Source organism: Diprion similis, chromosome 6, assembly GCF_021155765.1.
Source record: "Diprion similis isolate iyDipSimi1 chromosome 6, iyDipSimi1.1, whole genome shotgun sequence".
Classification (NCBI taxonomy): Eukaryota; Metazoa; Arthropoda; class Insecta; order Hymenoptera; family Diprionidae; genus Diprion; species Diprion similis.
The window spans coordinates 10,621,820-10,639,252 of NC_060110.1; the positions used below are offsets into that span (position 1 = coordinate 10,621,820).

A 17,433-nucleotide genomic window follows, 5' to 3' on the forward strand; every position below is an offset into this window, starting at 1 on the left:
CTCGTTGGGGCGTATACTCATTGCCGTTATACCTGTTGGATATACCTTGATTCCTGAGTCTATGATAATAATATCAATTCATAGTAATGCATTCTCTGCCAATATGTGCCTGCGTACATTCGGGCTGGTACATTGGAATTAACGAAGATGAAGGATAAGGAATGGTAAAAATTCCACTGCCTATCACGGAATGTCCCAATCATTCTAAAGTGGTTGATTGATGCTCGGAAATTTTGCGAACTTGGCTTGTATACGAAAGTTCATTTGGCGCATCAAAGATTGGAAAAACTAAAATTCAAAGTTCATATTTCCCTTCAAACGTATTCGGCTGGTTTTTCGTTATCAATCTCGACAAATTGTCGTTCAAGTTTTCTAGTCATTTCACCATTATTTTAATCTGAATCTCAGCGTTTTCCGGAAGCCAATATCTGTTTTAAAAAAGAATTGCAGGCTTCGATGAGTACGATTTTTATACCTCTTTAGAGAAACCTGATAATGCTGCTATCGTTTTTAACCTCAAAAATATTCCCTGGTTAAATAGCTAAGGAATAGAGCAATGTGTAGCTTAAGAATAGATTTAAAATTATAGATATATTCTCGTGAGTTCTTTCGATTCCTGTTCAGCTACACACGTGTATAGAGCGATTGCAGGTAACCAAAAAACTCTACTCCCTTGTGCATTGCTATGGGTCGAATCCGTCTGCTCGTGGAGTGGAGCATCGTATAATGAACTTTTTTTTGTGAGTGAAGGATGCTGCAATATGAGGTACAGTCTGAGCCCCACGAAATGGGAATCCACCAAACCGAATTCGGACTAGGGGTATCAGTACGTATAAATTCTACCGAATGTCTCACGCAAAAAAGCGTCGTTTTCGAATCAAAGGAGAAATATTCTTCGATTATTTTGGTCAATGCTTTGTTATTATATCGGTGCATAATCGGTGCCTTTGGAAACATTCATCTGAATTGATATTAATTACTCGTTGACGACAAGCAAATCTAAATCAACTTCAATCATATTTAAAACAGTAAAATGATACTAGAGTGAATACATTAGTGTAAATGACCATGTTAAAACGCTTATCGTAGCATCTTCATTGTCGTTCATCGGTGTTTTCGTATACCTTCGCCTGCAGTGATTCGAACGCGTCCCTACTTTGATGTGAATGGACTTACGGTGACAATGAATAATCAATTGCTGGACGAATCTAAGTCCAGAAGTGATCGATATATATCAAAGCTTATAGTGCGATTGATAGATCGCGAGCTCCAAGGTTGAAAATCATACGCTGGGACTGTACTCCACACTTCTAGATCCCTTTTGTGCTCCTTATTAATTTTATGACTGGATATTATCCATACCAGCATCTAATGTCTTGCAGGAAAAAGTCGACGCAATTATATAAGGAGATGATCGATGGTCCGTCCGTCCGTGGATCTATAACCCAATGTACGATGAAAACGATCAGACAATCGAACCTCACGCAGCTCGCTGAAAATGAGCTTGAATCCATGGTGAACTATAATGACTTACCTTTCCTCGCACGATCACATGAAACTGAAACTCGATATATTCAATATGGCGTTTGTCACGACTCAGGACTTGATTTCCGAATATCACCGTCTAAAGTACACCGCAATTTCTGAAAACCTTTTTCTTGCACTCGATGAACACGCTTGCCGGTCTGTTATAATCAACTGTCTTATTAGGGCTATATACGTACTGTTCCTTTTTCAACGATGACAGAGAAAAGTTCAAAACATGTTGAGACTGCAGCTTCAGCTTGATGAGAAACCTATGATCATGAGTAATTTTTTAATTTTTTTATTTTTATTTTTTCTCTGCCGATTATCATCAATCGTGATATTTAATAGCTGCTATCCTATAGCTACTTGCATACCTTGTTTTGTCTGAGTCTGCCAAGAAATTACAGGTTATTATAGCTGGTCGTATAATACGATCTTTAGTTGACGTGTGATAGAGGATATTAATACGTAGTCAGAATAAAAATATTCGAAGCTTGTTACAGGATCGAAACATGGATGGTGAATACTCGTGTTTTACTTCGTACAGACGTTAGTACGGTTATAGTTAATATCCTGTGCTTTATGTGAAAAATCGATCCACCAAGAATAAATGAAAGGTTGATAAGTTAATGCACTCTCCACCCTTACCATGGCCCATTAGCTCAGTTGGTTAGAGCGTCGTGCTAATAACGCGAAGGTCGCGGGTTCGATCCCCTCATGGGCCACGTTATTTTTTTTCCTCACACTTTTAATTGGCAACTTGGCATACCTGTAAGGACCCGATGTCACGCGTAAGTGTATTGGTTTCAAGGATTGCCTGTAATCAGTTATCACTGTGCATTATGCATGGTGTCCTCGAATCCTGGGGATTGTTTAATTCGTTAATACTTGTTGTTGGTCAGACTACATGAAATAACTTTGACTCATCGTTTGCATGCATGCATAGATATATCTAGACCCTGCGATTTGCTTATCGCGTGAAACTCGGATAATCTTATGAGATAAGCACATCGGAATATACCATCACATATGTTATTGTACTTATATTTTAACCACTGAAAGAAATACTGATTGATCTAGTGGAATGTAGGTAATTTTTCAATTCAATGGGACTGATGGTCGAATGGTTTACGATTATGGCTGCAACTCTGTCAAACGTACATCCCAATTATAATTCTTTCAACTCGTTGAGGAAAATTTAACGGATTGCTGAAAAACGCAACGACAAGTGTGCAATATATGTTTCATGCAGAATATTATGCAGTTTATTTCGATTGGCGGAGCAGATATCATTTGCGATTCAGCTTATTGTTCATAGATCTGTTTCTCGTGAGCAATCATGAGAAATGTCGAGTTGATGACGGTCGGCTTAATTGAGCGAATTACTCTCGGAATTATCTTTGTATTTCATGTTCAATTGTATGTACGTGTTCGTTGGTGCAGTGGAGATTTAAAATTCAAATACCTGCGGCCAAATGCTTTTCGATCATATCTTACATCTCGCCCGTTCGATGATTACGGCCTGCGACGTACTGATTATTTTTGCAAATGTAACATTACCGATTGAATAATAATTGGTATTCATGCCACGTTATCAGATTCTCTCGTGAGCTATTCAGTACCTATAGATGGCAATTTTCCATTCAATGCGTAGATCATCCTTCAAGTTTGAATTTTGAGTTTACAAGAAAATTTGTGGTTAAACTCCTCTCCAAAAGTTATACGAACAATTCCGAGAAATGTAATTTTAAACATTGTTTGAACTGATCGCTTGAACTATAAAAAAAACCTGATTTTTTGAATGAATTATAAAATTGTATGACTGTAGAATATTATCATTCTAACATCGGATTTCCGAATTTCTTAGCGCACAGACGTCCGATCGATGTTTCAAAAATCGTATTTTTTCTATTATTAATAAATTATAAGGACCAGAAAAAAAGACGTAAATATGTGAAAATACCTCGGGGTAATAAAAATAGGTATTGGTTATATTTTTGTCAACTATGCAGCGTATGTTGGGGTATACGCACATTACTTTTATTACTTTTACATGTAGCGATATGCGTGCCCAGCTTAATATGCAGTAGAGAAATCCAAGCAGATATAAAATCAGTATCGCTCGATTCGAGAGACTGCGAAATTGATATAAGGAGCTATTCACCTAGATATTGCAAAATTAAATTATAGGCAATGAGTAATCGTAACATAAACTCTTATATTTATAAATACCGTAGCCAGATATGGTGAATACATACATTATTTCGGTGGAGTGAAGTATTTCACTTGAGTGATAATCTGGGTAATTTAGAGCAGCGCAGCTTTTGAATATTAACTTCATTCTTCTTCTTCTAAAGACTATCATGCGTGAGGTGAGAAGTACGTGACTATTTCGACGCAAAGTTATTGGATGCCAAGAAATTAGTTATGGCGCGTTTTCCTTCGGTAGTTCCGGAAATTTCGTAAATAATGTTACGGGCGTAAAGAAAATTTATCAATTCTTCATGACATCTCCATTTCCAGGGATTTTCTTGTATTGTAACAATGCTCAGATGTTTTGAAGACAAAAGAGAGTTCGTGTAAATGCACCTAAGCTTGTTCCCCCCGATGCTGAGTGTTATGAGGTTGGGCAGGTACTCAAATACGTCAGGTTCGATTTCCAGGATCGAATTATACGGTAATTCAAGCTGTCTAAGATTGGAGAGGTTGTGAAACCAGGACGATCTTACTGTCGTTAGATTTGTATACACGAACATCAACCTCCTCAGTTTATTCAGGCCAGCAAAAGCCAATGGGTGCGCGTCGCTAACGTTGATGGTCTCGAAAACCAAGTCTGTTAAATTTGAAAAGCGCACAAAAGCGTTGGCTGGGACGACGGATATATCGGAGGTTGTGATGCAAATTCTCTCTGCATCGCTTGGGATTTGTTCCAAGATCTGAATATCGCCACCCTTACACACCCAAACCGGTAATCTGCGCTGCCACATATGAACGAGCGAGCATCGGCCCTCAGGGACCCCAGTGTATAATTCTACGGTAGGAGGTGTTGAAACATTTTCATTAATTGTTTGTTCTATGACGGTCAAGTCTGCGCTGTTATCATCAACTTGAATAATTTTTAAATTTCCCACTAAGGTTGAAGTTTCTTCCTGGGTCTTCTCGAAACTCCGAACATTCTCGACTCTCATTGTTTCCGGCATTTTTTCTTCGGCGTAAGGACTCATGCTGTCGATAGAGTTCGTATCATGATCGCTGGCCGTTTTTAAATTTGGATATTCCTTGGTGCAATTCCAAAGTATTTCTTCGAGAGAGAAATCAGTATCGTACTGGATCCGCTGCTCGTCTAGCCACTCGTTCAGAGTTCTGAGGCACAGACACGACCAAGGGTTACCGTGAATATGAATTTTATTTAACTTTTTTAGGCGAGAGAGTCCGTTCATGTCAATGCAGTTTAATTTGTTGTGTGAAATGTCAAGCTCTTCCAGATTTCTCAATATTTCAAAGACACCAGGACTGATTTCACTAATCGGGCTTTGTGTTAAATTCAATTTTCGCAAATTCGGAATATTTTCAAACCAAGCAGATCTAACCACATGGATATTACTATAGGAGAGGGCAAGTGTTTCCAGGTTTACGAGCCCGTCAAAGGCTTGTGGCTCAATATCCTGTATAGGACATTCTTTAAATTCAAGTACTCTCAAGTTCTCACCAAAACGCGCAAAAATGCCAGTGAATATAGTTTGTATATTATTTCGTTTAAATCTAATGATCTCTGCATCCGCAGGAATTGATGAAGCAACCCATATTGTGCTCCAGAGAAAATTGTACGAGTTTTCTGATGGATCCACTGTTATATGCCACTCCTTTTCTTCGTCGACCTCTGCAGTCATTTCATTTGCAGCCGATGTCCTTTTGAGGTCTGTTCCTTCCAATACCAATGCATCGTCCAGATCTTCTTCCGCTCGAAGACGGTAGTATTCATAGTTGGAAATTTCGATGTTTCGATTGTGAACAACTTCCTCCTCCGTAACTTCTGGCGTTTGTTTGTTCATCCAATTTCTACCGTCAACCTTCAGAGTTACTTCCGAACCTTTTGCCAGTCCAGTTTTCTGACCTTTGACTTTTACCTCTCGTCTTTCGAACGTCTGATCAAACAGGTCATCGCTGTCTTGTACGTATCCGCCTACGCATGGCCCACGTGATACGGTATAACTAATCCGCTTCTCGTGTAACCTCTTCCGAAGTCCTTCCTGGCACTCACACATCCAAGGATTGTACAATAAAACAACTTCCGTGAGGCGTTTCAGCGGGTCGAAAGCGTACGGAGACATACACTGTATCCTGTTGTTGATTAGGGTAAGATATTTCAGTTTACTGAGGAGTAGAAACGCGCTTGGCTCGATATACTTGATTGCATTTCCAGACAAGACAAGGTACTCAAGGCTGTGGAGATCCTTGAACCACTCGCTCTTCACCGTGGTGATACTATTGTTGATTATGTACAGTATCTTCAACCTCGATAAGCCCACGAATGCTTCTGGATGGATCTCGCTAATGCTGCAATTCGTGAGGAACAAGCTCCTTAAACTGTTTCCGAATCTGAAGAACGCGTATCCTGGTAGTTTGTATATTTGTGAGTCTGTGAAACTGATTGCTATCGCGTTATCTGGCATCTGATGTAGAGCTGCAAGGTTTTTTCCAACGCAACGAACAGACTTCGCTAAGCTCATTTCGATATATCCATTTTCTGAGACTGAAATGTTTCTAAATGTCTTGTAGATCGGTAGCGAGTACTCTGTAACTGCATCTACATCTTCGATCATGCACTCCAATCTCTCTCTTATCAAGTTTCTCAATCCGTAATTGATGCCTCTCCCATTCATCCATTCCAAGAGCTCCGCATAACAACTGCATAGCCAAGGATTTTTGCCTAGGCGGACGTGTTCCAGGGTTCCTAAAGAATCGAGAACTTTCGTCGATATACAGTTAAGGTTGTTATCCTCGATGTTCAAGTACTGGAGCTTGGGGATTAACGAGAATACATTGGGCTCGATGTACACCATGTCGTTTCGGTTCAAGAAAAGGTGGGTCAAGCTGTTCAACGTTTCAAACCACGAAGTTTTGAGAACGTGAATATTGGATCTGTAAAAGGTCAATTGTTCCAGGCTTCGAAGACCCTCGAACGCATTGGGGTGAATATGCCCGATATCGCAGTTATAGAAAGATAACCCGCGAAGGGCTAACCTGGAGAACGCTTTGTCCGGAAGTTGAGGAAACTTTGAGATGGAAAATTGTAACCATTCTACATCGTCAGGAACGTCAAGTACATCGTCGAAAGTTGCCCGGACGCAAGAGTATACGCTGTTTCTATTATCATCGGTCGTTATGATTTTGCACCTTTTGCTGGCCGAGGTACAAGAAGCGATGACGAAAAGCAGCCAAGTTATTGTAGAAATGATTATCTTCATGGTCGACGCCTAGTGGATCCGATTAATTTCGGTAACTGCGTTCAGCTCGAATCAAATCCAGTCATGGTACGATGCTCATGTATTTGAATTCTAAAACCATAAGAAATTTCATTAGTAGGTGTAGTTACATCGCTGTTTCACAAATTGACCAAGATGTTACCGTTTTCAATCATCCTAACTACAGTCGATTGTCCAATATTCATCACAAGTTTAAAAGTCGAGTAAAGAATCAAATTAATACATTAAAGAGTTACCTGTAGTTACGAACGCACCTACAATGAAATGGAAATAGTGAACTTTATATAACGTGATATAGAATTCTGACAACTCTAGGCTTCAAGAAATAATTATCTTTTCGTATTCTAGTGATGTGTTGTTGAAAATACTCTATGCTTGCATTTGATCGCTACTACATCAAACATCTAACAATCAACAGCATCTCAAAATTAGGAGAAAATAACCAGGGCCAAGAAATTCTCTAAATTTATTTACCGATGACTGGAAATTACTGATTCATTCAAACTGATTCGTAACAGGGTAGGACTTAGTTTGAAACTCAGATTGTCACAAAGAGAATGAATACAAAACCGAAAAATTCTCCCATAAGGTTACAACATAGCTGACTCTCTACACTATGAATTCTTGCTGAAAAAAATTATTTACTAATCGATCATTCATACGTATAGGTATTTACCTTCGGTTCAGAGCCACAGTATAGTTAGTTAATTGCTTGTATACGTATCGACGTTTTCAGTTGACAGGTACTGATGATAAAGGAGATATATGTATCGTGTCTTTTGACACATAAACGTCAAGGCTTCAAGAAGATTATTGGGAAAGATCCGGCAACTAGTAAGCCGATCTCAAATTGCGTGCGTCAAGCGCATTTGTTGGTATGCTGCCACTGAAATCACTTGCCGCGTTGATTATGAACACAGTAAACGGGTCCACCGAACAACCGTGTACCTTTTTCACCGCGATGTTGGCGATGCTCGATCTAAGCAGTTTGGAATTGCAAGTTGTTGCGTATCATGCACTGTCAACGATGAAACTGAAGAGCTCGGACAGATTGATAGAGACTATAACCAAGTGAGTGAAGTGACGTTAAACGGGAAGAAGATAATTATCAATTTTCGAATTGCGCGCTTCCTGTTGCACGAATAACACTCTAAGGTCACGATTGCATTCTTGCATACACAAAAATTACGAGCCAGGGTATAATGAAGAAGCTGAGGCAAAAATGTATCAGCGAAATCTAGTTACACGTAATAAAACAGAAGTTGCGTTAAAATTTACTCGCGGTTGAAAGCTGCGAAAAAACGTCAACACACGAATAACTTGGATTTAAATCGGAGTGTCACGCATCTGCTGAATCTTTTCGCGAACAGTGTACGACGTCGGAGCGCCTGTGTGTAGGCAATTGACATTAATTTGTCGGTTCTTCCAGGACAAACGCTGGCCATAGATGTTGCCTACACACAGGCGGATTACACTTTATGTTTATGTTGAACGTGTGGATGGAATACTACATTTTTTATTGCACGAACTAAATGTTGGACGCTTAGGAAAGAATTTTTTGTTTCAAAACCTGTGATAAATTTTATAAATAATCTGTATATATATGTAGGTTTAGAATAACGAAAATAGTATTGCAAGCTTTTTATAAATCCCAAAAATTTTACGGTTTCATCCAGCATTCATTCAGCATTCATCCTGACGATCGCGAACCGGTATTTACAATGATTTGACACCCGCGATGATCCTAGTTCTGAGGGTAGAACCTACTTACGCTTCTTGGGCTCCAGATACATCGCTGCACCGACTTTTATCGAGAGCTACAGATTCTCGGTCTATTCGTGACGCCCCCGGTTAACTCAATATTCCGGAGAGGGGATGGGTAATTTGGGGGGAGAGAGAGAGTGAGAGAGACTCGACAACGACGTGATAATTTAAACGGGAAGAAGGTTACTGCCAATTTTTCAATTGCTGTGTTTTTGTTCCGCAAATAAAACTCGTGAAGTTACTATAAAGACGAAGTCTTAGACGAGTGTGCTTTTTTTCACTTTGCAACATTTCAGCCGTCCGTTTATTAGCTTCTTAATTCGATTCATTCGGTATCATATCTTTGAAACTGTATATTTAACATTGCGGCGATTTGAAGCTGTGATAATACGAGAATTAGTGAATTATTTTGCGGAATATTTGAAAACGAACCGGATGCAAAGTAACTTATAATAACATCCGGACAATGTGTTTAGAAGAATAACGTTATTTATTCGAACATTGATGTACACGAATCTCATTTCTTCTCTCTACTTACTGCGCATTTTCAACCCTACACTGAATGTAATGTTGGATAATTCTCATAATTATTCCATTTACGTAAGTGAAAAAAATTTGAACTGGAACCAATTCTGGATTGAGGGGATTTTCATTTTTCACGATTATTAAAACTTGCTTCGGATTAGAATGATTTTTTTCTTGTATAAAGGTTGAAAAAAGCTTACACGAGGTTTCGCACTAAGTTTATTCATGAAGTCATAACATATAAAGTTTCAAGTTGAGCGAAGAGCAGACTAAAAATTACGCAACTTCACCAGAAGGTGGAAAACCAATTTTCTCGCTGTACCTAGAATCCAGATGTTCCTCAACGTTGGCCGGATAGAAATGCCTATCAGGGTAGCTCATAGTGTAGTTTCATTGGTTATGTATCACAGACACATACCACGCTGCAACGTAGTGTTATATAAGTTTCAAGCGAGATTTAGAGCATGATGAATCGGATCCCCTATGACGACAACACAAAATAAAGCAAAACGAGAAATAGAGCAGGGTCATTCGATGTGGAAATTGAGGAGGGATTCGCGTCGCGCATAGTTGAGTTAAGATGCTTTTAAACGACAAGTTCAAGGCCAGGAAGATAGACTGAAATATTCGCTGTGAAATTAAAAACTTGAACTTTACGGAGATCTCACTATTGTCGACAACGCTCTTTTGTGAATTAGGAAGTCAATAGCGGTTCGACCTCGTAGCAAAACCCGAGCAGAGCTCTCTATGCACCTCGAAAAAATTATTCCAGTTATATTGTAGCCCCGAATCGAGGTGGTCCTGAAAACAGTTTGCCTAATTTGAAAAGTATTTATTTTTCCGTTCTACGAGGTGTTGTTCTACTAAAGAAATAATTGTAGGCATAAGTATTTAACAATCATTATATTTCGAGTTCAAGCTCTAAAGAGCAAATATTTGTCGAAGTGATATATTATGTGCTTCCATTGCGCAGCAAAAATATATTAACAATCGAAAAAAAATTATTATTAAAAATACATAACTTGCAAAATCATATTAATTAGAAAAAATATATATTATACATGAATTTTTAATATTCCTAGACAAAAATTTTCGAAGCAATATATATATATGACAAGTGAATTTTTTCATTGCGATTAGATATATCTTTGTTACACGTATTGCTAACACAGATGCTATTCCTTCTAACGAGTAACTATATACTTATTTTAATTCTACAATTAATCATTAATTTATATTAATAAATAAGTATTTTGATTTATGTTTTGGCTTCGTACTTTGACGAAAAAAGTTATTTGTACGGGATCATTAAGTCAATGTGTGAACACAGCCTGCGTTTAAGTATATTATACATACTCATTATTCATACACGTGTTATATGCATAGGGATGTATATAATGTAGATTTATGTTTGCTTTACGTAATGAAAAATTTTAAAATCTCTTTAACTATTTCAAGGCACTTATCTTTGAAGGTGGTCACTTCTTTTATTTGTACGCATCATGTGTGAATAGCTTAATAAAATCACGGTGTATTGTTGTTTATGGTTACATCGGATAAAATACAACTAATTAAATACTTATAATTTTAATATTGGTTTATATGACGATATTAAGTTTTGGAATATGAACGAATTAATATGGCACCGTTTTACTCATCAAGTTTAAATTTCTAAAAATAACATGGGCCGTTTGCCAATAAACTGCGTGGGAGTCAAAAATTAATAAGCCTTTCTTCGCTCCGATAAAAATTTTCTCCAATATTGACATCGCGCTAGATTTGCTCGTGCTATCAATTCATCTGATAGATTCATTGCCTACAACATGTTTATCGTAATTCACAAATTCCTCGATATTAACAATGACAGGTGCTGCTTGTTAGAAATATATGTAGGTCTACCGCGTGAAGTATAGACATAGAAAATTTATACAACCTCAATCAGTATAAAACTAGGAAGCACGTATAAGTTTTTGCGGCATCAAAGCAGCTAAATGCAACACTTTCATTATTAGGCTCTTCTATCTAGAATTTCAGACATTACGTTTATAACACGTACGTTGATATTTGTCCACCTATAATATCAGATCAAATATATCACGTATGCCTGCAAAAAACTACACGATGAAGAGCATTTGGAAATTTCGATCCTTGACGCATGGCCTGCAAGTGTAATATTAGTCTCACGGCGAAAGGCGGTTTATTTTAGTCAACTGAGGTTAGAACCTGGCGAAAATAAGCATCGCTATGGAGACGCATATCATATTGACCATCGAGATCGCAGCAGTGTTCGTAGTTTCCTCGGAAGACGTGAGAGACTCTGCCGTGCTTTCTTTTATCTTGCATATACCGCAATTTATGACTCTCCCGTGATAAATATTAAACTTGGTAGCACTGACGTTACGTCTTTGAACGAAGTCTTCCAATCCCTTCAGACATCCCCATTTCCACGGATTCTCTTGGAACGACGCTACCTTAAGATTTTTCAAATGACTCAATGATTCTGTGTAGATGCAATCGATGCTGTTTTCCTGCAGAGAAAGTATCTGGAGATTGGGTAGATAGCTGAAAGTGTCAGCCTCTATTTCCGTTACCGAGTTTCTCGCTAGTTGAAGTTTATTCAACGCGGTGAGTTCAGAAAACCATGCTGACCTGACAATCGGTATTCTATTATCAACAAAAGTTAGCGACTCCAATTTACGCAATCCACGAAACGCTAACTGATCGATATCTTCAATGCTACAGTTGTAGAAAAGCAACTCCCTCAGGTTTGTGAATCGGGCGAAGGCGTCAGCTGGTAATTGCGGTATCACGGCATTTGTGATCTTGATTCTCTCAGCGGTATTCGGGATTTCCTCCAGAACACCCAGATCACCATCGACGCATTCACAGTTGTTGTTCCCGTAATTACTCTTTGGCTCGAAGGTGCATCGATGGGGACGTGGAGGACGGGGTGGCAATGGTGAAGGTGATGGAAGTGTCGGTGAAGTCGTGGAAGTCATTCCTGGGATTCCACCTGTTCCGTTGCTCCTGCTAGGGAGGTGTACAGCACTATCCCCTATACAATCCCAGGATAAATTTAGCTTCAAGCGATTCTTGTCGTAATTTATGTCACGATCGTTCATCCATTCGACCAGCTTATGTAGGATGAGGCAGGTCCATGGATTATTATCGATGGCCATTGTCCGCATGCTCGACATGGACGAGACAGCCTCGGTTCCAATTGAATTCAGTTTGTTATTTCTTATGTCAAGATATTCGAGGTTCTTTAAGAAGAAAAATACACCGTTTTCGATCCGGTGGATACGATTGCAGGACAAACTGAGCCGTCTTAACGAAGGCATGGTTTCAAACCAGGAAGTTCGGACCTCCGTGATGTGATTAAGGTTGAGATTAAGTTCTAGCAAATTCATCAGTCCCGAAAAAGCTCGATGTGCTATGTGCTCGATCCTGCAATTCGTTAGCTCGAGAACTCGGAGGTTATCTCCGAAGTTGGCAAACGAATTATCCAACAAGTGGGGTATCGCAGAATTTTGAAATATTATTGATTCAGCCTGTTCGGGAATCCTACTTAAATCCGATAATGTTGCATCTGAACAGAAGTACGATTCTCTAACAAAAGACGATCGCAATGTTACTATTCGACAATTTCCAAAAGGTCCAAACTTGTCTTTTCTCAATATCTCTATAACACCATCCACATTTGTCTCTAATGCGGTGCAACCAGTCGGTGGAGGTTGTCCGTGTTCCCAATTGCTTGGATTCCAAATTTGTTCGCGATGTTCTTGCATTTGTATTGTTTGCTGTTGCGGCTGCTGCTCCTGTTGTCCTTGTTGCACGTTATGTTGTGATTGTTGGTGTTGCCATTCTGTTTTATTGTAGTAGTGTTCATAACTGATGATTTCTTTGCTTTGTTCGTGTTGAGCTTCGTTTTTGGCGATCTCTTCGTTTTGTTCTTCATAATAATTTCCGAAGTGCGTAGGAAAGTCTTCGGTGGACTGAATCACAGAGGTGTGGGTCGTCTCGGCTTTTTGATTATTAATTTCCGTTACCACGCTTCCAGACTTGTGTTCATTCATACTGTTTTCATATTTCGTTTCAGATGGATGTTGATTATTTTCGATCTTTTCATTCGTACATTTTCCGGTAGATATTTTGTACCCGATTTGTTGCTTATCCAACCAGGCTCTAAACTCTTTCTGGCAGTTGCAATTCCACGGATTGTTCTCAATATTGACATATTTGAGTTTCTTTAGAAACGAAAATGAATCGATTGAAAGGCATTGTATTTTGTTGCCATTGAGACTTAAAGTTTCTATATTTCCAAGTGATAGAAACAGGATTTCTGGCATATGTGTTATTGAATTACCATCCAATACGAGTTCCTTCAATTCGTAAAGATCTTTGAACCATTCTGACTCGACCGTACTGATGCTGTTATTGAAGAGAATGAGTTGCTCCAGTTTTGATAATCCCACAAAAGCCTCCGGCTCAATTTGTCCTATGCTGGAGCTGCTGAAGTTGAGGCTTCTCAAGCTGTTCCCAAATCGGAAAAAGGCGAAGTTTTGTATCATTCTTATCTTAGTTTTTTCAAAACTTATCGATTCTGTGTTATCTGGGATCCTGGATAACTCCGTTGAGCTCAATGTAACATATTCCGTTTGCAATGCCGAAGAATTTTTGTACTCCTCACTGTGCAATGCGGTCCATTTGTACGTGTACGATTCCGAATTGCTTGACCTGACGCCAAAATCTTTCATACACTCATATTTGAATTTCGACAACGTATCTTTCGCTCCCATATTTATCCGACGATTTTTCATCCAAATCACGAGTTCCTTGTAGCAATTACAAAGCCATGGGTTTTTACGGGTTCGTATGTGTGTGAGCTTCCTCAACGGTGCCAGGGCGTGATGCGGTAAACAGCTCAATTCGTTGTTCTCGACGCTCAAATATTCGAGATTCAGAATGTGCGGGAAGACGTTTGGCTCGATGTACATGATTTGGTTGTTCTCCATCGACAGGTAGGTCAGGCTCGTCAATCCTTTGAACCAGGATGCCCTGACAACATTTATGGTCAATCCGTAGAAGGTCAGCCATCTGAGGTTCACCAGACCTTCGAAGGCCTCCGGATCGATGTGTCTCACGTCGCAGTTGTAGAAGGATAACCTGCGCAGGTTGAACCTGGAAAACGCCCCTTTCGGAATGCTTGGCAATTTTGAAACTGAGAATTGTATCCACTCGGCCTCATTCGGGATACTCTGGAGGTTATCAAGGGTCACTTCGACGCATGAATATACGATAGATCTACCGTCCTCGAATGGTACCATTTCGCAGTTACCCTCGTCTGCGTCGGCTGAGGAGACCATCGCCAAGAAGGCGAGGACAAGTGAGGTGAAAACGTGACTCTTGGTCATCTTCGACGTCATCTTAAATGGTTAGATTCAATGACATCAACAGCGTTAGAATTCCCGAACAATGTGGTAGTCCAAATCCATGCGGTAGTGGGATTTACCTTACTTGAAGAGACGCGAAATACAAGGAAATTCGATCAAGCATACGTTGTTTACTTATCTGCCAACACTTGTTATTCCTTGAAACTGTTAGACGTCTTTTTCAAGTCTACCACTTTTTCATCGTCTCCATAAATTCGTCAAGGTTATATCACCCACGGGTACGTTTTACAATTCAATTGATCCACCCACGCGTCACGCTGCGTAGTTTAAAAAGTCGTTCGGTTATCGTATACACGCGTTTAAATCGTCACTTATGCTAATCGATTTCCCGCTAGTCACTCATTGCGATGTATCCCAGGAATTCATGCTCCTCTCATTATTCTTCAAACGGAAGTTCAATCTTTCTGGATGCGTGGACCTTGATCCTCTGCAACGGTAAAAATTTCAGTGTCGTGAGTATAAAGACTAAAGTACGTGATTGTGAGGACGAATTAATAACAAGTGTTAATAACAGTCGTGTGTGAACAGATAGCCAATCATCGCTGCACATGCTATTTTTGAGTACGTCTGTGACTGCGTACATTCGACCTTGTTTACGTGACCAGCGTTACTCAGTGTGACGGTTTTCCTTATGCAATTATACCGTCAGCCCGACTGCACAAAATTCTGCTATACTATTTCTTTGGAATCAGAAAAAAAAGATTGTTTATAAAAATAATATAATAATTCATTCTCACAATTATAAGTAAGCATTAAATATTAAATTTTTTCGTACATGCTATCCTTTTTTTTTTTTTAATTACAAGGGAGATTATTAGCAGTTGGAAAACTATTTACTTGCATTTAAGTTAACGTGGCGAAGATTTCGAAATTATACAGTTGAAGCAAATGGAAGGGAGGGTTAGTATGAATTCAGTAAGAATTCTAAATTAAATCAATAGACTATAACTAATTGTGCAAGAGGTCGGCTTAGCAGTTCTCCATGTACGTATACGCGTCGATGCAATTAACGTTAAGAACACCAGAGCTCTACCTTTTATGGTGCCGTCACACCGATACCAAGTTAGGCAGCGAACGATTCTTAACTTTCCTAACGATCATCAATTTATTATTGCGAACAATCCAACCATAGAAATCGTGCTTAATTTTCAGTGTGCTCACAAGCAGAGGGGAAGAGATATCAGTAATCTTAAAAACTTTCTTTGATTCCCGATTTTCAGTTGATTTACAACTCTGTTAGGCACAGGTTTTTCATGAACTATAAGTACAAGAGATTGGCGCAAAAACATGGAGTTTTAATTGTCGCAGGCTAATGCTACAAATGAATTTGAGTTTATCGTTCAAAACTCCATTACGAATGAGTTGGATTAAACCACGATTGAGTAAAAACGACAGATTCCATGAATAAAGATAGCTTTTCTTTTCAATCACATCCGAAACGCGAGTCGACCTGTCTAGAAAAAAATTCCTGCTCAGCATTACGGCATCAGCATTTTTGATGGTACAAAAACAGCGACAGCGTGGGAGAAAGAGACAAAAAGAGAAGCAGAAACTACACCGTGTATCGGTAAACTCGGTCCCTACTTCGTGCGTGTAATAATTCAGCTGCATTGTTAGTATCTTAGTTTTGTTAGCTGGCTTGAAAAGCAACAAAACGTACGCATAATTATACAGGAAGCGACGTGACAATCACGAAGGTTCAATGGCGTACCGCTCACAGGTGATCGATGCCGGAAAATTCGGTTACTCGAGTATCTAGTGACGACTGCAGAGCGTCGCGACGCCTCCCACGAGTCACACTGTCGGCACACTTCACGTCGTTTAGAATGAAGAACGGTGCACATCAACACCCCACCCTGTAGATCCGAGACAGTTTCGTTAAGATCGCCGATTAAATCCAAGGGAGAATGTTTTGTTCGTCGTCGTTGATGAATAACAGGCCATCTTGTATAATGAATGTATTTTGGCCAAGGTCCACAGTTCTGAAGTAGTACTCACCTGTCACATAATAACAATCGATTTATTTAAAAAACGGTGTATAACGGGTCTGTCATGCGTTGGGAATCGAAACGGTCCGCGTACTTTTCTCGTTTTTTAATAGTGCAGGAATAATCCGAATCGGTTGTCGCGCGTTTTGTTAAACTCACTTGTGTCGGATGAAAACGCGCGTGGTGAATCCGTTTGTATTGGTAACTGTGTATCTAACTTTGTTCCTTCTCTCTTATTTGATCTCTTATTTGTTCGCATTAGTCCGAGGGAGTCTATACGCGCCGACTGACAGACCTGGATTAAATGAAGCTGCAATTTGCGGCCGAAGGTGTTATATAAGCGAAAGGACAAGGTCGACTTATACTGCGCGATGCCAGGCCAACTATTTATAGTATCGCTCGATGCGTCGACTCTGATAAACTTTGGCGCCCCTCCCTTATCCTCTCTCGGGTTAAAAAATAAATCGAGATTCACGTGAACGACGAAAATACGGGGGGGGGGAGGGGGGAGGGAAAAATAAGAAGAAATTAGCGCTTACGACGTTATGATTCACGTGCCGACAAGGAACCGAGATCTTTCATCCGTACTCGCGGCTGTCAACGACGAGACTGCGGCGTTGGCGACGTGGGAAAACGTGCGAGAGTCTCACTCACTCATCGTCAAAGCATAGCATCGTTAGTGGGACGCCG

The 17,433-nt window shown here is 39.6% G+C and overlaps 2 protein-coding genes, 1 long non-coding RNA gene and 1 other non-coding gene across 4 annotated transcripts; 1 reads left to right on the plus strand and 3 right to left on the minus strand.

Moving 5' to 3' along the window:
* Positions 1-2,178: 2,178 nt before the first annotated feature.
* Positions 2,179-2,252, plus strand: Trnai-aau. The gene has a single exon. It is a non-coding gene; the product is annotated as a tRNA-Ile (tRNA).
* A 1,469-nt stretch (positions 2,253-3,721) lies between these two features.
* On the minus strand, positions 3,722-7,085 carry LOC124406724 (slit homolog 3 protein-like). Its single transcript, XM_046882277.1, has one exon. It carries the CDS (start codon positions 6,993-6,995, stop codon positions 3,915-3,917), a length of 3,081 nt encoding a protein of 1,026 aa, XP_046738233.1. The 5' UTR covers positions 6,996-7,085; the 3' UTR covers positions 3,722-3,914.
* Positions 7,086-10,190: 3,105 nt separating this feature from the next.
* On the minus strand, positions 10,191-15,182 carry LOC124406723 (protein slit-like). Its single transcript, XM_046882275.1, has one exon. The coding sequence runs from the start codon at positions 14,726-14,728 to the stop codon at positions 11,519-11,521; it is 3,210 nt and encodes a 1,069-aa protein (XP_046738231.1). The 5' UTR covers positions 14,729-15,182; the 3' UTR covers positions 10,191-11,518.
* A 1,494-nt stretch (positions 15,183-16,676) lies between these two features.
* On the minus strand, positions 16,677-17,173 carry LOC124406728. Its single transcript, XR_006929256.1, has 2 exons — positions 16,903-17,173; positions 16,677-16,753 (listed from the first exon to the last, which is right to left on the minus strand). It is a non-coding gene; the product is annotated as an uncharacterized LOC124406728 (long non-coding RNA).
* Positions 17,174-17,433: the final 260 nt, after the last annotated feature.

Bases quoted from the DNA above. Each gene is read 5' to 3' on its own strand.
- LOC124406724 (XM_046882277.1), bottom strand. From the start codon at position 6,995: ATGAAGATAATCATTTCTACAATAACTTGGCTGCTTTTCGTCATCGCT.
- LOC124406723 (XM_046882275.1), bottom strand. From the start codon at position 14,728: ATGACGTCGAAGATGACCAAGAGTCACGTTTTCACCTCACTTGTCCTC.